At 40.2% G+C, this 22,994-nt stretch overlaps 1 protein-coding gene and 1 long non-coding RNA gene across 4 annotated transcripts in view; one reads left to right on the forward strand and one right to left on the reverse strand.

The window, feature by feature from the left end:
• The window catches only part of LOC147019711 (estrogen-related receptor gamma-like), a 55,173-nt gene extending 42,895 nt beyond the window's left edge, over positions 1–12,278 (forward strand). For 2 of the 3 annotated variants that reach the window (XM_085894370.1, XM_085894372.1), the window contains exons 5-6: positions 270–539; positions 3,554–9,664. In XM_085894370.1, the coding sequence (XP_085750496.1) occupies positions 270–539; positions 3,554–3,798 (515 nt within the window). In that variant the 3' untranslated portion in view covers positions 3,799–9,664. Of the gene's footprint in view, positions 1–269; positions 540–3,553; positions 9,665–10,896 lie in introns of those variants that run through there. The other variant, XM_085894371.1, reaches the window with a different exon arrangement.
• Positions 12,279–13,590: 1,312 nt separating this feature from the next.
• Positions 13,591–22,994, reverse strand: part of LOC147019712 (uncharacterized) — a 15,554-nt gene continuing 6,150 nt past the window's right edge. Inside the window, exons 2-3 of the long non-coding RNA XR_015061495.1 lie at positions 16,805–16,914; positions 13,591–14,043 (exon numbers count right to left, since the gene is read on the reverse strand). This is a non-coding gene — a long non-coding RNA (uncharacterized LOC147019712). The remainder of the gene's footprint in view (positions 14,044–16,804; positions 16,915–22,994) is intronic.

Consider the following 22,994-nt stretch of genomic DNA (forward strand, 5'->3'; position numbering starts at 1 on the left):
GAGGTAATGATGATTGTGTGTTCACTTTTGAGGTTCATTCATATGCTAATCCATTCCCTCCTGGACACACTGTGTACTCACCCGTCCGAAACGTGCCTCGTTTCAATCTGAATCCCAACTGCTGTGTTCTACATTCCTGTTTCTATGGTACAGCATTTGAGTGGAGTTTGCCGATGCAGGTGTATCGTGTCGTGCGGTTTGTTTTGCTCACCCACCTTTGATGAATCTAAAGGGGAATGCCTTGTTTCATGATTTGTTACCACCCTTAGGATTCTCAGCCCTCTCACTGGGCGACCAGATGCGGCTCCTCCAAAGTGCCTGGATGGAGGTGTTGGTGCTGGGTGTCGCATTCCGTTCTCTCGCACGTCCTGGAGAGCTGGTTTTCGCCGAAGACTACGTGGTGGATGGGGAGTTTGCACGGAGGGCCGGCCTGGTCGATCTCACAGTTGCGCTGCTTCAACTCGTTGCGAAGTACCAGATCTTGGATTTTGGACGTGAAGAGTTTGTCACACTGAAAGCAATTGCCTTGGCCAATTCTGGTGAGGAAAGTGGGACAAAAGATGTGTAATTTTCAATCGATCAGAGTGCTTTGTTTGAAGGAAAAAAAAAATACCATTTCAGAAAACGGTTTCATTATACAATCCTCAAGGGTTTTAAATGGTGCTTTCGTAGTTCGACGGAAGTGCTAATGTTGGTAGCACTGCATTGTAGGCTTTCGGAATATGAACGGAATTTGGTGGGAGTGCAACTGCAAGGATGCATGAAGACTGCTCACAATTGATGAAGAAGATGGTGGCGGATCGATTCTTTGTTTTCTCCAAAGTCTGATGCCATTCTCTGCAGCACACTTTCACCCCTTCCACAAAATACAAACGAGTTTTCGCCTCCTGCTCCTGAAAATAATTTCCCTTCACTGCGACATATGGCTCATTATACTAATTATCTGGATGGAAATTTGTGGCTTTGATCAGTGAGAGACCAAAGTGGTACTTGTAACAGTGTCTAGATTGTTGTGGGAGCAAGGTTACTTGTCACGGCAGTGCAACGTCGTCATTCGTGAGGGGTAAATCGTGCCTTGATTGAGACCCTCCCGTGAAGCTGCTTTCTCTCCCACATCGTGCATAATAAGCTTTGTGCATCTTCATTGTGTCATCTTGGGATATGCTATTACAGTGGTTGGAATGAATGAATGAATATGATGCACTCTGCTTTGGCGACCTCCATGCCGGTTTATTACTCCGCACGTGTTGCACAAAGCGGGGTTAAGCAATTGGTTCACTCACTCTGTCATTCTATTCCTATGACAGAGGAACTACTTGATTCCAATCGAATTTTACATTTTGAACACCGTGGAACACGAATCGGAACATGAGCCTGCAATTCAGCAGTACTTTGGCTCTGAATTTGGCAAATCGTACGGCGTCTCGTCTCGAGTGCGCATAAGACGCAGGGGAGTAGGGTAATTGTTTTAGTCTGTCTGTCTGGCAAACAAAATTGAAAATCATTCCAAACAGGAAACTTACTGTTTTTAGGGACGTCATTAAGGACATAAACAACAGGCACGAATAATTAACTTAACGTGTTAAATAAGGTGGTGTAAAAGGCGGTGGGTGAGTCGATGGCAACTGCCGAACTTTGCAGTTCCCAAAACCTTCAGTTTAGCAGTACTTAGGCAAATATTTACGCCATCTTGACCAATCAAATTTGTTGCACGCTCTGATAGTAACATTGAGATTCAGACAAAATGGCAGCGCCTCGTGGTGCAATGACAAAGCTAACTTCGTCCAAACTATGTGTTTGTTTAGTGCATCTTTTTCTCAAAGATCGTTCCAAAATTGTCAGTTTGGCCGAGACGAGTTGGCAGAAGTTTCAGCTCCGGACTGTTCCATTTGACCAATTGCCTTTGTACGAGTGCCATCGCGCCTTTTTATACAAAGTTCACGAACAAAGCTAATTTAGATCATCCTCGGAAATGCAAGGCAACAGTTGAAAAGACCCTTCCTATGTCCTTTTTCTCAAGACTGCACCGGGTAAGGTGTTCTATGAACTCTCGAGTTTGTTCTATTTTAGTTACCTCGCGACTGACATTTGCTACTCAATTAAGTCCTTGAATTGATTTATTAAGTCCTTTGTCTCTTACTGTCAATGTCCAAAAAAACAAAGTTTATTACCTTCGCCACCGAAGGTGAAGGGAGGTTATGCCCCCCCCCCTTTCCCTCTTCTCTCTGCCAATGTCCAAGCTCTATCTTGGAGTCAACTGGGCCTTTTGGAATGAAAGTTTGCATCAATATTGTGAATACAAAGTATGTGGGGTTGACATCTTTTTTGACCCTGACTGAATCTTAAGGTCATGACCTAATTACAGGTAATTTACCATTTTTCACCATAACTCGATGAAGATTTGTCCCATCGGAATGAAATTTCCCTCATTAGATAGCCAAGAGTAAGGCACATTTAAATGCAATTGACATTATACCCCTCAGGGTTAATGGTCAAGGTCAAATGGTGTGTAAGAAAACAAACATGTTTTTTGTCATTGCTCAATTTTGCCAATGTGGAATCCCAAAGACCGCTTGGTCTTCCAAGATATCCTTGCAACACAACCGTGAACCTGCACTGAAGTTGTGCACCTGGTATTTGTTTTGGCCTTGACCTACTTTTTTCAGACTGTGACCTCATTAACAAAAAACACATTTTCGATCAAGGCTTGAACAATCTTCCTCTGATTCTCATAATGTTGAGTTTTATGGATAGCTTGTCGATGGGGACACATTTTCGTAATTTCTGCTCTATCCCTAAATGTTGATGGTCAAGATCATATCAAGATCATATGATGGTCCAAAAACCAAATGGCCATCATTGGATTGTGGGTGCTGGGGGGGGGAGACTTGCTCCCCCCCTTTTTTTTTTCTTTTTTCATACAGAGTCAAGGCTCGTGGAAGAGATAGGACACCAAATGGATCAGAATGGAACAGAACAAAAGGAACAGTAGGGAGAGGGGGAACACCAACAGTGGAGTTGAATGAAAACATATGGGGAGAATTGGACAAACTATGTGTGGGGAGGAATGGGGGGCAGGAAAGGATGCATGGGGTGGACAGGATAGATACAGAAGGAAACTCTCAGAAAGGAAAAAGTGGAAATTTGGAAGGAGGAGGGCTTGGGCATGGGAGGGGGTTCACAAGAATAGAAAAGATCATGGCTTTGGGTTTGGGATGATCTGAGATGTTTGTGAATAGCTATCTTGAAGACTTCGAGGGAAGAATGAGATTGAAGAGAATGTGGAAGTTGGGAACAAATTAGTGGAGGTAAGCAGTGATCCTGGATTTTGGTAATTTCATCAGAAGTGGGTGGATGGTGGACTGTGTGCCCTCTACAGAAACCTAGGGAGGGAGACAAAGCACAGGAAAGAGCAGAGGGTGCCCTTGGCAATTACTTTGTGATCATAGATGTCTAGTTTATTATTGGGGTGGGGGCTGGGATGGAGCATGTAAAGTTGCTCAAGTGTATGCGTAATGCAGTGAGCTCCACACATTCCATTTGTGTCCTACAGATGCAATGCATGTGGAGGATGTACACGGAGTGCAGACACTGCAGGATGCACTGCATGATGCACTTCAGGACTTGACTTCCACTGACCATCCTGATGACCCTCGGCGTGCCGGACGCCTGCTCATGACACTGCCATTACTCCGGCAAACGGCCACTCGCGCCGTGTATTTCTTCTACACAGTCAAGCTTGATGGCAAAGTTCCCATCCACAAGCTGTTCCTGGAGATGCTGGAAGCTAAGATCTAATATCAGCTGATAATTTGTCAAAATTAATATGGCACTAAGTTATTTTTCCTTGTCATCTGTGTTCTCATCGAAATGTTCCATTTGCTATTCTGATGTACCGTGGTGCCCCCAGAATCCGAATTTAATTCGTTCCAAGAGGCTGTTCGGATTCCAAAAAGTTCGGATTCCAAAACTATTTTCCCAATAAGAAATAATAGACAGTGAATTAATCCGTTCCTGGACCCCAAGAAAACCCACTTTCAAGACACTTTCAACTGAAATTACCCATGTTTAAGGTAAAATAAGATGAGTAAATGACCTTTTCTGAGTCATGAATCTTCTTCCAAGCCTGGGGCATGAGCAGGAGCGTTGTCGCTTCTTCCATCAGTCTGGATGCAGCTCCGGCCTATCAGTGGCCATTGGATCTAAAACGTAAACTGTTCAGCCTGGTGGAGGTATGTAATTAACCATGAAGCACCAAATGGTGTTTTATATCCCAGTACACTCTGTGGAGACACAAACATGCCGTTTTCACCACACGGTTCCATGGAGATGATCAAGAGGTGAAGCGATTGGGTGACGCAGCATGACGTCACTACTATGCTCGCGAAAAAAACGTTGAGTTCGTTAAAGCCGATTCATCAGAGGGTTCATTGAATGAGTTCGCTTCACGACGGGTTTTCGCGCTTTTATCGCTTCTTTATTTTTCAGAATCCTACACACGGTCGATTTCGGCAGCTCGAACATGGCAGCGAGATCAGACACACTCATACCGCTCTCATGCTTAGCGATAAGTTCTTTCTTCAACTCGATTGTCGTTCTCACGGACTTCCTCTTACTCCTATTTGCTTCACTGCTCTTCTTGGTTGCCATGGTGAATGCACAAGGGTGATAATTGAAGAAAAAAAAAACAGCACAAATCAAGGTGAAAACACGAGGTATAGTAGCGATCGACACACAAGAGATGCTTTCACGAGTACTTCGACCGACGAACTGAATGAACAAAGCGCGAATATGCGCGTCGAACAGGCGGGGGAGACACGTGAACAAACATGAACGCCACGTTGTGTTCGTTTTTCGAAAATGTGTTCGGTTTTTAGGGCAAATTTTTCTCAAAAAAAATTGTTCGGATTCCAATTTGTTCAAACAATGGGGCGTTCAGATTCTGGGGGCACCACGGTACTTGTTTTCCAGATGTCTGTTTGTCTCTTGCTATCCCTGTCTGTCTGTCTGGCTCTATAATGAAAGTAGATATTTTGATGTACAAAGAGGCCAATGATTAACGTGAGAATAGATTCGAGTGAAAGGCCTTTCGGCTTTGATCATCATGAGCTCATTTCTTCTCCTACTCACTCTGACGTAAAACAATGGCAATATAACAAAACACATTTGACATCCAAACTTTCCTTTACCACCGATAGACTTTAAGCTGTCTTGTGATGAAGTAGCTTCTGGCAGAGAAGGGAAACAAAAAATATGGGAAGAAAGGATTTGAAGGGATGTTTGTTTCTTCATAACAGTGCGGCCTTGCTGAGTTAGGGTTAGCTCGGTGCAGCCATATCAGGATACAATGAGCAACCAATCTTTGGATTCTTGAGGCAATTTTCATTTATAATTACTCAGTTGTTTGCAACATATATTTCATGAAAGCTTTCAAAGCAGCTTGTTCAATATTTTGAACCGTCGCTGCATGTCTATGTGCTTTTTTTTTTCTTGCTCATTTTAACAAAACACACGTACATACATTCACGGACCGCGCGTATTGGCAGTTCATGAGATGTGAACTGCTTCTATATTTGCGGCCCGATGCTTCACATATTCGCGGTTTTTCAATGGATTTAAATTTTTTTATTTTTCCTTCTGAATCATGAACCGCCAGGAACCTATTTCCCCTTTTTCCTATTGAAACAATGCGCTGACATTTGTAGATTCGATATTATTCGTGGCATTTTTCAGGAACGTATCCCCCACGAATGTAGGGGTCTGACTATATGTATTTTTTTAATTTTTATTTTTTTTAAAGAAGAGGAAGGCGCTTCCAACCAAAAGTAAAAACTCTTCGACTCCGCTAATTTGAGCAAGAAAGCGAGAGCCGACCCAGTCTTCATAACAGCCCTGAGACCAGGTCTGCTCTCGCTTTCTTGCTCAAATTAGTGGAGTCGATTGAATTTTTTTTACTTTTGGTTGGAAGTGCCTTCTTCTTTAAAAATGTGTAATCCCAACTGCCCCAATCTTATACAATATATATATATATATATATATATATATATATATATATATATATATATATATATATATATATATACATACATACATACATACATACATACATACGACATGGCCAAAAGTATTCTGCCACCCCCTTCTAATTAGTGGATTAGGCTATTTCAGCCACACTAATTTCTGAGAGGTGTATAAAATCAAGCACACAGCCATGCAATCTCTATAGATAAACATTAGCAGTGGAATGGGCCATACTGAAGAGCTCAGTGACTTTCAACGTGGCACCGTCGTAGGATCCCATCTTTCCAACAAGTCAGTTCGTCAAATTTCTGCCCTGCCAGAGCTGCCCCAGTCAACTGTAAGTGCTGTTATTGTGAAGTGGAAATGTCTCGGAGCAACAAAAGGTCAGCCGTGAAGTGGTAGGCCACAAAAGCTCACAGAACGGGACCGAATCCATCGATGCCTGTCTGCTGATGTAGATTGACACTAGCCTTCACCAGCAAGACTAGTTCTTCATTCTATATGTATAACATTTCTGTGTATGATGCAGCCGTAAGTAAATGTTTCCTGCAGACTTTTAACAAACATACTGTTAGTAAAAGTGAAAACATCCAAAGGTAGGTTCAAGTTTGACGAGTGATGAATGCTTGGAGCACATTTGGAAAGTACGCACCTCGAATAAGCTCTCAGGGAGTTATATGCATACCTTGCATGGGGAAACCATAGCAATACTCGTTTATTTATACCATCAATTCACATTCGAACCAAGAAAACCAAGCTGGACAGCACACTTCCTTTTACGTGTTTGAGCGTTCAAATGAGGTTCCGAGCACGCAACTTGGAGACACTGGAACAAACGATTGAACAAACAAACGAATGAACGAATGACAAGTCGACATCCTTGAAGTGGCCATCTATTTATGATGTACGAGGTGGAGGTGGAGTCAAAAGGTTTCCCTTTCCTATAAGGTTTCAGAGCCCCAAGAAAATTTGACACGTTTCCGGTGGCAAAACTCACCACTGGTAAAAATTTGTGACGCCTTTCATTATTGGGACAAAAACTTTGACTTCCCCTCGTTTGTAAACACGTCATAATTTCCATGCCTCCGCACATGCATACGTAATAAATGGATGGCTCATAAAAGGTATTCGTGATTTCTCCCAAAAACCAAAGCCTACTCTGCTCGGTATCAAGACCTGCTTTTTTAAGCATGCCAATCAGTACTGTCAGAGTATTGTTTTACTGGATGCTTGGTGCATGTGAATATGCCATCTGGCTAGATCTCTTTGGGTGGTGTAAACACACCTTGTCGCTGGGTGGACCACAAAAGGACTTGACAAGTTGTGAAGACGTATACTGTATGCGGTAAAGATATAAACTGATATAAATAACCTAATACATGTATGTTGAACCCAGAGGATTCAGGTAATATTTTGGGAAGAGATAGAAGTTTATGAGAATAATCTTCACGCTGGTAATGTTAGAATTTTGCAACCCATTGTGGACCATCATGTGTTCCGTAATTTAACGGAGCCCTCCGTAATGAATAATTGCTTCGATACTTGTTTGTGCTGGACCATGCAAAGGCTTCCGCACAATGTTGTCTCGTGTACGAATGCATTGGTAGTGTACGTAGGAACACGGAAACTATCTGCCCTTAGATGGTATTTTGTAAATCTGATGTTGTTTGTCACTGTGGTCCTGTAGCACAACTCTTATTACAAAGCACCCTCTTTAGCTAGCACCATTGAGCTGCTGTTTCGTAACTACTGTACCATATAGTTATTGTTACCATAGATTATACAATGGCTATATATTTACAACACAATGTGATATTTTTTATTGTTAATAGCAGAGAACTACTTATAAGACTAAAGGCAACTGGTTGCACTTTGTGATGTACCTGTCACTTTTATTTATTGTATTAACGCTTGTTGGTGTACAAGATGATGGCGATTTGTTTTTAGGTTTCCACTCTGTGTCTATGTGTTGTCAGGACGCGATAGTTTGATGTATGTAGATCGTCAGATTAGATTTATTTTTATTTTTTTTAAAATTAAATTTGCGAACATCATGGCTGCGTTCACGAGCCGTGGCAACGTGATCATAAACACTACTTTCGTGGAACTTTCATTGTAAAATTGATGTATGTACGCTTGATCTTGTCAAAAAGTGAATCTTAGGGAGTTTTACGTTGTGCTCATAATGACGATGCTTTAAATCCTAATTGCAAATTACTTGCAACTGAAATCCTAAATCTCGTGCTTATTTACGATGTCCATGTATTGACCAACACCACTGCGCGACTGCCATATGTTTAGATTTTCTGAATACGTTCATGTAGTGATCCATGTCTTTCTACCCCGATGTGTGTATTTTACTTTTTTTTCACTCCAAAAAAGTTTATTCCATCGATTATTATGTATTGCAATGACATGTTGCTGTTTTTATTCACAACACGAACATGATAATAAGAACTGGCAACACACACGAGCGAAACGATAGCGAAGTCGATGGCGCACCATCGCAAATCCCCACACTTCGCACCTAAACCAAAGTTTGAAAAGGTGGCAAAAATGCTTATTTATTTATTTCCCCCCCCCCCCCCCCGTTTTGAGCCCCGTGACCCAAAGTCCCCACTCCCTGGGGTATGAACCAGGGAATCAAATCCAAGAAATCGTTACATATTTAATTTGTCCCCCAATGTTAATTGAATATACAAAGTTTCATGAAAAAAAGAAAGTTTTAAAATATGCTCGTAATTGCATTTTTCAATTTTTGACCCTGCCCCAGGGGGTTGGAACCAAAAATGATTCTGCTCCCTCATATTCGTGCCATGTGCTGATCATAACTACCAAGTTTGGTGAATTTCTGCCCAACAGTCTAGGAGGGGATGTCGTGACAGACTGACAGACTGGCAAAACATAACACCCCACCCTCCCACACCGTTTTTTTTTTTCTTCCAAAAATCATGGGGATAATGACTGCCACTGTTTTGCTCGTCTGCTCTCTTCCACACGACTCACTCGTGTCCATCCTCGGTGCCTACCTGGAGCACCACGATGCAAGATGTTATTTGCTAGGACGGGTAACAAGTCGTGTGGACAACCATTGTGGTTGTGTTGTGGTTATATAACACATTTAGTCTCAGAACCATGCTGTATAATCTGAATACGACGGAAGTTTTCTGTATCCTCTTCATCTGAAAGTTATTGCGTCCAAGTTGGTGTAAAGCGAGTGTAAATGGGTAACTTTGTCATGAAAGGTTCAAGATCCGATACCAAATGTTTTCATTTTTTGTTGTTGTTCTTGTTGTTGGTATTTTTGGTTTCAAATGAACGTTTCAACAATTTTCACCATTTTCAGTTTGTGTCGATGTCTTGATGCTCAAGTCCCCCTCGCCGTCCCCCTTTTACAACTGTAATACATTGTTGTTGTTTTTATTTTATTAACCTCCGCCATCTTAGAAGATGGATGGAGGTTAATGTTTTCACCCCTTTCTGTTTGTTTGTTTGTTTGTTTGTTTGTGAACAGTATTATGGAAAAACTCCTCGACGGATTTCGACGAAACTTGGTGAGGGGGTTAGGTATGGTCCAAGGATCATGCCATTAAATTTTGGACTTGGTCCAAATTAGGTCCAAAGTTCCAAACTTGGTCCAAATCCCCCCCCCCAAAAAAAAAATTGTTAGAATTTTTTTTTTTGCATTTCTACATGTTTTAAGTGATTTGCACCCCCCCTAATTTTTTTTTACCCCCCCCCCAAAAAATTGTTAAAGAAAATTTTTTTTTTTGCATTTCTACATATTTTAAGTGATTTCCAACCCCCCCCCAAAAAAATTGTTACCCCCCCCAAAAAAAGAAAAAATTTTTTTTTGCATTTATACATGTTTTAAGTGATTTCCAACCCCCCCAAAAATTGTTAGAGAAAAAAAAAATTTTTGCAACTTTTTTTTCAACAAAATTTCGATTTTTTTTTTTTTTTTTGCATTTTTACATGTTTTAAGTGATTTCCAACCCCCCCCCCCAAAAAAAAAATGTTGGAGAAAAGAACTATAACTCTCAGCACTGTTGACATATTTAATGAATAAGATATAAGGTTCACTTGAGTGACCCAGCAGTATTGGCGGCGGAGGTTTTGCACTCTCCCGAGTGCTCCCCCTCTAGTTTTATGCTGTTTACAAGAGGGTAATTTTTGTATTTGAAGTGAACTAAGATTGCCACATCTTATCCACATCTTCATGGTGTTGACATGTTTGTTAAATATAAACGTTATATGGATATGTCTTAAATCGAGCATTCATGTTCAGTAAAGTTTTACTGTTTTCACTCAAAAGAAAAAAGAAAAATAAGAAGACATTGCACAACTTAAACACCTGATTTTTCCAATTAGTGGCATTGTCTGCATACCAGGCGGTACTTGAAACGAGCATGAAAAATCGGAGTGAAATCAAAAACAAGCTGAAATGTTTTAACATCCTCTGGCTGAGTAATTTATTTATTTTAGAATATCATACCTTCATGATTTTAAAATGTTCTTTGACAAGGGAATTTTTAAAATAATCCTTACGATGTCAAAAGGGAAAGTATAATTTACCTCCATCAAAAGACTCACGAACTCGGTCTCCGTTTGGTGTTCTCTCTCCAGACTTGAGTTTAACATTGAGCTCCTAAAATTTAATGTATTTTTACTTGCACAAGAATGAGTTGGACCCCCCCCCCCCTTTTCCTCCCCTGCTACCGCAAACCCTCCTTCTCCCCCATGTTAATATAACACCCTGTATGGTGATGTACTTTTTGCAAATATATGTTTGTGACGTCAGACATTATTTTGGGGAATGTCCCACAAGCCTGGTTTTCTCTCTATCCGCTCCTAATTTATAATTATTATTTCCAGCCCCACATCCTTTGCAGCAAGTCCATACCGTGTGGTACGCCTGCTTCCCTCGACGAAGGGTGACGTTGAACTATTTGCGATGTACGTGGGCTTTCACAATGCCACTAATTAGAGAGTGCTCTGACACGGCCAGCACGATACAAAACCGTGTGGCGAGTGGGAGTCGATCAGTCCAATTACAGGAGATGAGCGCATGGACCAAGTTAGACTCGGTACGGGGAATCGGCACCTGAGATGGCCTTCACTTGTCTGCATTGGTGCCAGCTATGAAGTGGGTGGCGCTGAACTCACCGGCAGGTTCTCCCGCTATGACCGCCACGTTATGCGTTGCTATTTCCCAACGATTTTTGTTAACCCCAGCTTAAGGTTATTTTATTCCTTTGTTATCCCTCTTTTCCCGATATATTACCTCCGGTGTACAGGCTTGCAGCTTTACAGGGGTTATTTGCTAATTGTTAAACGTATTCTGTGTCATCGTGTCGGGCGTCCACAATGGTTTGTATCCCGTCATGGTCTGTATTTAGTAATCAATAATTGCGACCATCCCGTTATTATTAGTGTTGTCTGCATAATTATCATTTCATCGTCGCAAAATTTTACACTGACTTGAAGTCATCTTCTCTCCTGTCATCGTGCCCGTCAGCATAGCAGAGCTTTTAGGCTTTATGTGCGATTATACCATCTTCCCACCTACGACTTTGATTTGGCCAATCACACTTGGCTCTCCCGGGATCACGACCCACAGTGCACGGGGTGATCAACAAGCGCCATCCTTGTGTCCCCCTTTTGCACGCGACAGCGTCCATGATGGTTTTTGTTTTGTTGTCGCCACTTTTCATGACCTGTTCATCCCACTCATCCTGAGTTGCTCCTTCTTTGGCCATTATATTGAGAACACTTCCAATTCCGAATCTGTTAAATGTGTACTTTGTGCTTCAACGAATGATAATGAGGAAATAGGTTATAAATAAATAAATAAATAAATCACAATTATTTAAACTTTCATGCTTTAATTTCCTTGTTGGAATATCTTGTCTTACATGTCTAATTTGTATGCTTGTGATCTGTTCCAAAAAGCGCCAAAAATATTTAAGGATGGAAAATGTCTTGTCTTTGCAGGTATCATTTTCTTTGACTTTGTACCTACCTTCTGAAATGTGTAGATTACCTCCTAATGTCAATGTTCTTTCCTCCCTACATCCCAGTCCAACATGTCTAGCCAAACACACATCCTCTAATCCCCAAGCTTATAAATATACACTTTGGACGTTACTATGACCTGATGATGTCAGTTGTCTCATTGTTATCACTGTAGCAACTTTCCTTCTGTGTACAACTTTCAATGGCACTGATTTCAAAAGCAATATAATTTCCTTTCCTGATTTTAATGTGTTGTATTTTTTTTATTATTATTATTATCTTAAATGTTCAGGTCAGTGCTCACGAAATAGCGGTACAACGTAGTTTGACAGGTCAAACCAACAATGAGACAGAAGGACAACGGGCAAACGAGTGACTTGCAGACGTGGTGATGTTTGAGCAGAGCTGCAGGCAGGTAACCGACTACCTTGTTGTCATGTACTCCTCAACCTGGTTTGAAAACCGTGCTGCCCCTGACACTGCATTTCCACGTAATTTACCATCGCGGTTTGGGCTTCTAAAGTGAGCTCGCCTGCATTTTTATCCTGACCCTTTGCAAGAGCGTGTGGACGTGCGATGGCATGCAAGCTGTCCAATCAGGTGAGGAGTGGGCATGCACGCACATAAATTAAAAAGGAAACGCAGCATATTTTGGCCTATCTATGACAATCCTAACTATATGGAACCTATTAAAAGCACTGGGGCAGCAGAAGAGAAGAGAGAGGTTGAAAAACGCTGACTGGAGGCTCCACCATGATGCTGGCTGGAGGCCAGTAATAACACCTGTGGATTAGTAATCGGTCCCAAGTAGCTAGTCAGTCAAAAATATCAGTAAATATACCTTTAAAATCCAGCTGTTGGTTTGTGCTCATCAATAAGGGTGGGATGTGGGTGATTTATACAGGTACTCGTACTATAAGTTGAGGAGGCTGTGTTTGACTTCTATGCACTCCTGAACCGCTGCGTGGAATTAATTGAAATCTGGTGGTTGGACTCAGGTGCAGGACTTAAGCGGTTGAAAAGAATCATAGCCCCGGGGGTTCAAGTTGGAAGGAGAACTCTAATTCTCTCGATGTAAATGTGTATGGCATATCGTGGCTCATGCGTATTGCAAGTCTTACTACAATATGCCAATTCTAGGGGAATTAACCCATCCATAAGGACAGGTCTTCTTTTGCTGTCTTAATGGGAATTCTCCTTGATGGTACAATGGACAACTGAAGAAATGACAAGTCCCAGTTGTGACTGATATTAATGGTTTTAAGAGGGTGTCAGGACAGGACAGCTAAAAAGTTGCCCGTAATGGGTCCATGATCAGCGGAGATGTCAGAGGTCAATCAGGATGAACTCTTAGTCCAGAACATGTTCATGTCTGACTCGGTACAGAGCATTGACACGACTAAACAACAACATTGACACATTGACACATCTAATGTGTCAATATAATACGACGTGCCACCTCCCCCTTTCTAAGCCATTAACAGTGACACCGAGCGTGTCATTATTACATCACGCACCACTAACCCCTCTTATAGAATTTGGTTAACAGTAAAATGGAAACAAAGAGAGAAGTGGAGAATGTGAGGCAAGAGTCAATGTGAGTGACTATATTACAATGAAGTCAGTTAAAACTCAAGATCAGACGTACTTTATTATACTCTGTTGCAGAGCGTTGGTTCTGCCGAAGCAGTTTCTTGGTGAGGGTTATGCTGGGCAGTTTGCCATCCATCTACCAGCAGTACTTGGGGCTGGAATTTGGCCAGGGTGCCGGTGATAGCTCACCTACTTTTTGCGAAGGACCACGTTCGTAGATGACTTAACGTCCACCAACTAATGCCAGCAGAATGGACGCTAGTTTATCGTCCATCCGAGGGACGGGCACACACATTGATGAATCGCCTTGCCTGTGAAACACCGGGATGACAGTTTATAGCTGGGTCGGGATTCAAACCCAGGGTCGATGGCTTTGAGGGGAGTGTGCGTACCTCGAGGCAATCCTGTCAGCCTCTGTTAAAACCAGAAAAGCATAAAATTAAGTTTTCTAAACATTCAACAGAAAACAAAACGGTGTTATTTCAACTGCACATGACAAGGCAGAATGTGGGAAGACGTTTCTTATGATTTATATGGTTTATTACGGAAGAATACAGTGGATGAGGAAGATGAGACACGATAAACAACTGACAGACATGACAGTAAAATGACATGGATGGGGAAGATGGGAACACAATCTTATTGCATAAAGTGAAAAAAACGAAAACTTCACTTGTGGCCCCAAAATACCAGATTCAAACCAGAAGAAAGGGAAATACAAGCAAGGGCTTGTGGTAGACACAATGGAGGAGGCCAAAAAATGAAGAGAGGAGGCCCCATGCAGACTCTACTTCCTCGTAGGTGGCCAAAGCTAAACTACTTGCTGTACTTGTTTTGCACAGAACCAACTGCGAGGATGCCCGGACTCAACTACTCGCCCAAGCACAGCTTCCCACTCTTTCCTTGTCATTGGTTGCCTGTTGCTAATGGGCGGCGCATCGTGCTCGGGCGTTCCGCCCCTCTCCAGGGCTCCACAACTCATTTTCTCCATCCTGGCCTGCAGTCCTTGTCCACAATGGCCAATTATCATGTTTCCATTATAAAAATGGTGCTTTTCTGGTGCCCTTGTGCCCACACGTCCTCGACCTGGCCTCACCTGAACAGAAGGTCTAACACTGACAACTTACTCTAAACTTCTCTGTGATGATGATCACCACCTCCTCGGTGCTTGTTCTACAATACAAACTGCTGACAGTTCCCTGTCAAAACTGTAAAGCTGGCCTCCCCAATACATGCGGTCAATGCTAACTTATCATAAGAACCCTTCCCACCCACCCCATTCCACATAACATTACAATAGATGGCATAAATTTCACAACACTTCATCTTCGAATCTCCGAATGACATGTTAGGCCAAAAAAAATAGTTCTCGAGCTCTACGAAGACCGGAGTCGACACCGGGGTGACCTATGTGAAGCTTCATCTGAGCTGAGCGTGTATGGTTGCTGAAATGTACACTCTATCACAACATAGAATAATTCCATTCTGTACCATACACTCATCTCTGTAGCTGGGTGTAACTAATGGCGAGAGAATCGTCTCGTCCCTCTGTGTCACCGTGCATATTTCGTTTAGACTTTGTATTGAGGAAAAAGAGCTATTGTTTACAACTACAGATTCAGTTGATGGTTTCTCTGTTGGGGCGCTTCTGATAGGGTATTTGCGATAGGGATATAATTTATTGGTTTGTAATTCAGAGTGAAGTTGGAATCCTGTGCTCGCTGTGGAACTTGGAGTCATTTGGGAGCCGTTGACAGAGGTTTGCACACAATGGCTTTAAGAGGCTGATATGTTCCTGTGCCACCCATAAGTAGAGTGATGGAATTTTTGCAGTGCAAAGTTGACTCCTGGTCTCTCTTTTTCTTTTGTGCACACCTTCTTAGTTTCTCGTTGGTTGTAGAGATTGACTTGCCCTGTTGGAACAGCTCAGATCTGAGGCCATATCCACTTGCATCATATTCAAGAATTGGTTCATTGTGAGAGTCAGACATTGCAATCACTGGAGCCTTTATGACCATTTATTAACCTCCGCCATCTTCGAAGATCGATGGAGGTTACTGTTTTCACCCCTTTCTGTTTGTTTGTTTGTTTGTTTGTTTGTGAACAGTATTACGGAAAAACTCCTCGACGGATTTCGACGAAACTTGGTGGGGGGGGGGGGGTTAGGTATGCTCCAAGGATCATGGCATTAAATTTTGGACTTGGTCCCCCCCCCCAAAAAAAATTGAGAATTTTTTTTTTTTGCATTTCTGCATGTTTTAAGTGATTTCCAACCCCCCCTAAAAAAATTGTTACCCCCCCCCAAAAAATAGATAATTTTTTTTTTGCATTTCTACATGTTTTAAGTGATTTTCAACCCCCCTCCCAAAAAAATTGTTACGCCCCCCCAAAAAAAGGGGGAATTTTTTTTTTGCATTTTTACATGTTTTAAGTGATTTCCAACCCCCCCAAAAATGTTGGAGAAAAGAACTATAACTCTGTCAGCACTGTTGACATCATATTTAATGAATAAGATATAAAGTTCACTTGAGTGACCCAGCAGTATTGGCGGCAGAGGTTTTGCACTCTCCCGAGTGCTCCCCCTCTAGTTTTACCTGTTGCAAATGCACTTTTGGGAGTCTGAAAACATCCTTTTTTAGTCACATTTCGATGTGGTTGAATCACATCAGTCAGAGGTGGTAGAAACTTTGCAAGGTGGTTCAACATCCCTTATGTAACGTCGTCGTTCCTCAAGATTTTTTGGGAGGACGTCTTTGTGATGGCCTTGAATTTTTTTTGGTGTCTGATTGCAGACCTTTTGTGGTGATCCAATGGCCCATAAAAGTACATTGCCTTCAGAAAGTATTCACATCCCTTGACTTTTGTCACATTTTGTTGTTACAGACTGAATTTAAAATGGATTAAATTGAGATTTATTTTATCACCGATCGACACAAAATACCCCACAATGACAAAGTGAAAACATGTTTTGAGAATTTTTTTTACAAATCAATTAAAAAATGAAAAGCTGAAATGTTTTGCATCAATAAATATTCAACCCCTTTGTGATGACGCTCCAAATTGAGCTCAGGTACATCCAATTTCCTTTGATCATCCTTTAGATGTTTCTACAACTTGATTGGAGTCCACCTGTAGCTAATTCAATTGATTGGACATGATTTAGAAAGAAACACACCTTTCTATATCAGGTCCCACAGTTGACGGTGCATATCAGAGCAGAAACTCCACCATGAAGTCCAAGGAACTGTCCGTAGAACTCCGAGGTAGGATTGAGGAGGAATAGATCTGGGGAAGGATATAAAACAATTTCTGGAGTGTTGAAGGTTCCCAAGAGCACAGTGAGCTCCATCATTTGTAAATGGAAAGAATATAGAACAACCCAAACTCTTCCTTGAGCTGTCCGTCCGACCAAACTGTACAACCCGGAATGAAGGACCTTGGTCAGCGAGGTGATCAAGAACCCAATGACCACTCTGACAGAAATACGGAGTTCCTTAGTTGAGATGGGAGAACCTGTCAGAAGGACACCAGTCTCTGCAGCACTTCACAAAATCTGGGATTTATGGAAGAGTGGCCAGACGGAAGCCACTCCTGAGAAAAAGGCATGTGAAAGACTCTGAGAGCACGAGGCAAAAGATTCTCAATTGGGTGCTGACCTGAGTTGATTTTAATTTTTTATTTTTACCCAAGACCGTGTTTGCCCATGCCGCTTCCCTGGCAACAAAAATAAATATAGAACAAAATACAAAAAAACCCTGCAAAAACTACCAAAAATCCCACAAAAAAAACCATTTTGCATTTTTCTTGTTTTGATCTGGTATTGATAAATTGGTGTGGTGTTGATGTGGCACCTGTGTCTTGTATCCTTGTGTTTCCTTGTGTGTATTCTGTGGTCTGCTGAGACAAAAATCGAACTCTTTGGCCTGAATGCAAAGCACTATGTTTGGCGGAAACCGAGCACAGCTCATCACCCATTTAACACCATCCCTACTGTGAAGAACGGTGGTGGCAGCATCATGCTATGGGGATGCTCTTCAGTGGCAGGAACTGCGAGACTTGCAAGGGCAAAGAGAACAATGAATAGAACCAAATACAGTACAAGCAAATCCTTGAGGAGAACCTGGTTCAGAGTGAAAAAGACTTCACACTGCGGTGAAGATTTACGTTCCAACAGGACAATGACCCCAAGCTTACAGCCAAAATCAACACTGGAATGGCATCAGAACACGAATGTTTAAGTCCTTGAGAGGCCGAGACAAAGCCCAGACTTTAATCCCATTGAAAATCTGTGGGAAAACTTGAAGACTCCTGTTCACTCACCCTACCCATTCAACTTGACATTGCTTGAGTAAAGAGATTGGCGAAGGCTTCGTCCTGAATCCTTGGGTATGGGGACCCTTTCAAGCGCAGGACCTCAAGCCATTGCCTAACTGAAATATACCTTAATTCGGCCTTGGAAACCAAGGTTCTGAAAGGCAACGACAACCACATATAGCGATCGCCGCAGGTCTGAAAAGTAGTCAACATTCTGTGGAAAAGTCATCAACTTCATGTCTTACTGTACATGAACATGGACATGGATAGTAATCAGAAGTAAGATCCACTTGAGAGAACATGCGCTGTTGCGAGACAGACCCAATTCATGAAGAGTGACTTCCAGTATTGGAAGATGATCATGCTCATGAAGTGAGGCCTTGCTACACTGTCGAGGGTCAATATGCGCTGTCAAATCCGACTTTATCATTGTAATGGCGATCTGGTTGACCCATGCGGTAATTTGTCCACCAGGAGTATGCTCCCGAAGTTGGTGAGTCTGTTCAGTTCAGCTTTGTATTTTGGGTGCACACCAATAGGAATGCATTGAGATGGTGTGACATTTGACACCACTATCTTGTAAACTTACAGCCAACACTGTCAATGATATAATGGTTCATTGTGATCAGGTTCATCTGCTCAGCTGTGTTCAGTCCATGTCGGGGTGCAAAGTCCTTTTTAATCACCACAAATTAAATGGAGGATTTAATGTTTTTTCTTGGAGTTGTGGATAGTTTTGTGATAAGCTCCCACTGGCATCATTTCCGCATCATTCCACATGTTAGTTGCGGGAAAACGGGAAGGGTTCAAAAGAGGAGGACAGGCTGAAGAGCACAAACAGAGGAGAAGGGGAGAAAGATTTGAGAACATGGACACGAGTGCCATCTGGGCCCATAACCAAAACAGGATAGAAGCTGGACATAATCTTTCCTCTACCTTCTCGGTTGAGAAGGACACAACCTCCAGTAGATGGTAGGTATGAGGGGGTACGATGGGGACAGAATGGAATTGGTTGGATACATGAGATTTGAGGTAAACACAGGCATGAAAGATCCTGCATTTTGGGGATATTCTTTCATAAACACGGGGTTATGCCTTTGACATGTGTGGCTATAGCTTTAATGTGTGTTACTGTGGCTGTGCTTTAATGTGTGACGAGGGTTGACTGCCTTTAATGTGTGTGGCTGTGGCATTAATATACGTGGCTATGCTTTTAATGTATCTGCTTATGCCTTAAATATGTGTCACTGTGGCTTGTGACTTTAATCTGTTACTGTGCTAATACTTTTAATTTGTCACTGTTTTTAATGTATGATGCTTTTAATGAGTGACTTCAATGTTAAACTGAAGCTGTGATTTTAATGACTTACTGATTTTAACTTAAGCTATTATTTTAATGAATGACTGATTTTAATCTGTAGCTCTGATTTTAATGTGTGACCATAATTTTAATTAATGATGATGATTTTAATCTGGAGCTATGATTTTAATGAGTGACAATGATTTTAATGTCTCTTATTGATTTTAATGTGTGACTGATTTTAATGTCTCGTTATGATTTTAATGTGTGACTGATTTTAATGTCTCATTGATTTTAATGTGTCACTGATTTTAATGTGGCGTTATGATTTTAATGTGTGACTGATTTTAATGTCTCTTATTGATTTTAATGTCACAGATTTTAATGTCTCGTTATAATTTTAATGTGTGACTGATTTTAATGTCTCGTTATGATTTTAATGTGTGATTTGAATGTCTCATTGATTTTAGTGTGTGACTGATTTGAATGTCTCGTTATGATTTCAATGTGTGACTGATGTTAATGTCTGTTATTGATTTTAATGTGTGACTGATTTTAATGTCTTGTTATGATTTTAATGTGTGATTTTAACGTCTCTTATTGATTTTAATGTGTGACTGATTTTAATGTCTCGTTATGATTTTAATGTGTGACTGATTTTAATGTCTCGTTATGATTTTAAAGTGTGATTTTAACGTCTCTAATTGATTTTAATGTGCGACTGATTTATTGTCTCATTATGATTTTAATGTGTGACTGATTTTAATGTCTCATTAAAATCAGTCACACATTAAAATCATAACGTCTCTTATTGATTTTAATGTGTGACTGATTTTAATGTCTCGTTTTGATTTTAATGTCTCGTTATGATTTTAATGTGTGACTGATTTTAATGTCTCGTTATGATTTTAATGTGCGACTGATTTTAATGTCTCGTTATGATTTTAATGTGCGACTGATTTTAATGTCTCTAATTGATTTTAATGTGTCACAGATTTTCATGTCTCATTATGATTTTAATGTGTGACTGATTTTAATGTGTGACTGATTTTAATGTCTCTTATTGATTTTAATGTGTCACTGATCTTAATGTCTCGTTGTGATTTTAATGTCTCGTTATGATTTTAATGTGTGACTGATTTTAATGTCTCGTTCTGATTTTAATGTGTGACTGATTTTAATGTCTCCTTGATTTTAATGTCACTGATTTTAATGTCTCATTATGATTTTAATGTGTGACTGATTTTAATGTCTTGTTATGATTTTAATGTGTAACTGATTTTAATGTCTCGTTAGGATTTTAATGTCTCGTTATGATTTTAATGTGTGATTTTAATGTCTCATTGATTTTAGTGTGTGACTGATTTAAATGTCTCTTATTGATTTTAATGTGTGACTGATTTTAATGTGTGACTGATTTTAATGTCTCATTATGATTTTAATGTGTGACTGATTTAATGTCTCATTGATTTAATGTCTCGTTATGATTTTAATGTGTGATTTTAATGTCTCTTATTGATTTTCATGTGTGACTGATTTTAATGTCTCGTTATGATTTTAGTGTGGAACTGATTTTAATGTCTCATTAAAATCAGTCACACATTTAAATTATAACGTCTCTTTTTGATTTAATGTGTGACTGATTTGAATGTCTCGTTATGATTTAATGTGTGACTGATTTTAATGTTTCATTAAAATCAGTCACACATTAAAATTATAACGTCTCTTTTTGATTTAATGTGTGACTGATTTGAATGTCTCGTTATGATTTTAATGTGTGACTGATTTGAATGTCTCGTTATGATTTTAATGTGTGACTGATTTGAATGTCTCGTTATGATTTTAATGTGTGACTGATTTTAATGTCTCGTTATGATTTTAATGTGTGACTGATTTAATGTCTCATTGATTTTAATGTGTGACTGATTTTAATGTCTCGTTATGATTCTAATGTGTGACTGATTTTCATGTGTTATGATTTTAATGTGACTGATTTTAATGTGATTGATTTTAATGTGTCGTTATGATTTTAATGTGTGACTGATTTTAATGTCTCGTTATGATTTTAATGTGTGACTGATTTAATGTCTCATTGATTTTCATGTGTGACTGATTTTAATGTCTCGTTATGATTTTAATGTGTGACTGATTTAATGTCTCATTGATTTTCATGTGTGACTGATTTTAATGTCTCGTTATGATTCTAATGTGTGACTGATTTAATTTCTCGTTCTGATTTTAATGTCTCGTTATGATTCTAATGTGTGACTGATTTTCATGTGTTGTTATGATTTTAATGTGTGACTGATTTTAATGTGATTGATTTTAATGTGTGACTGATTTTAATGTCTCGTTATGATTTTAATGTGTGACTGATTTAATGTCTCATTAATTTTAATGTGTGACTGATTTTAATGTCTCGTTATGATTCTAATGTGTGACTCATTTTAATGTGTTATGATTTTAATGTGATTGATTTTAATGTGGCGTTATGATTTTATTGTGTGACTGATTTTAATGTCTCGTTATGATTCTAATGTGTGACTCATTTTAACGTCTCGTTATGATTCTAATGTGTGACTCATTTTAATGTCTCGTTATGATTCTAATCTGTGACTCATTTTAATGTCTCGTTATGATTCTAATGTGTGACTCATTTTAATGTCTCGTTATGATTCTAATGTGTGACTCATTTTAATGTCTCGTTATGATTCTAATGTGTGACTCATTTTAATGTCTCGTTATGATTCTAATGTGTGACTCATTTTAATGTCTCGTTACGATTTTATATTATCCCCCCTGTTTTTCTGTCTGTTTGTCCGTGAGCAGGATAACTCAAAAATTATGGATGGATTCTACGATACCTGGTGGACAGGTTGGATGTGTGACAAGGACAAGTTGATTTGATTTTGGTGAAGATCTGAATCTGGATCCAGATATGATAATATTTTGAGTGTTTCTTCACCATTGAGAAAGAGAGGGCCAACAACGATATGTAGCATGATGTCTCTTGTGGATGGATTCGGATGAAACTTGGTGGACAGGTTGGGTGTGTGGCAAGGACAAATTGATTGTATTTTGGTGAAGTTCCAGATCCAGATACTAGCATCTTAAAAGTGATTCTTCACCATTGAGAGATGGAGTCAAAACCGAAATGCAGTAATATGACAAAACTTGGTGGATGATTTGGGTAGGTGACAAAAATAAGCCAATAAGATTTTGGCTCAGGTGCGGATGCAGACCCACCCTATCAGTGGGATACAAATTGTAAGCTGTTCAGCCTGATAGCGACATTGGCACTCTCCCGAATGTCGTTCGAGTTACCCTCGCTCGAGGAGAGGGTATTGCATTTGGGTCAGTTTGTTTGTTTGTCCGTACAGAACTTTAGTGTTTTTCTCCACAACCACTTGTCAGATTTAGACAATTTTCACCATAGGAGCAACTTAGTCATGTAGAATGTTTTAATGATAACTATGACACTATAGGTCACGTGGTGTGGCAGACATGTTGGAAAAACGGGAAAAATTTTGACCTCTGTATCTCTGAAACTGCACCAAGAAAAAAAATTGAAACTTGGCACATGGCAAGTACTCCTCATGGGGAATAAGTGATTTTTTTTGATGACATCATAGGTGCCTTTGTTATGACGTTATAATTGCATATGTAGAACACTACATCCAATCGGTATGAACATTTTTGAGGGTCATCTCAAGATAAATTGGTCCACAGAAAAAAAGATGACGTCATCCGT

This window comes from Eptatretus burgeri, chromosome 9, assembly GCF_056783735.1.
Source record: "Eptatretus burgeri isolate ZD-2024b chromosome 9, Ebu_testis_v1, whole genome shotgun sequence".
NCBI classification, from domain to species: Eukaryota; Metazoa; Chordata; class Myxini; order Myxiniformes; family Myxinidae; genus Eptatretus; species Eptatretus burgeri.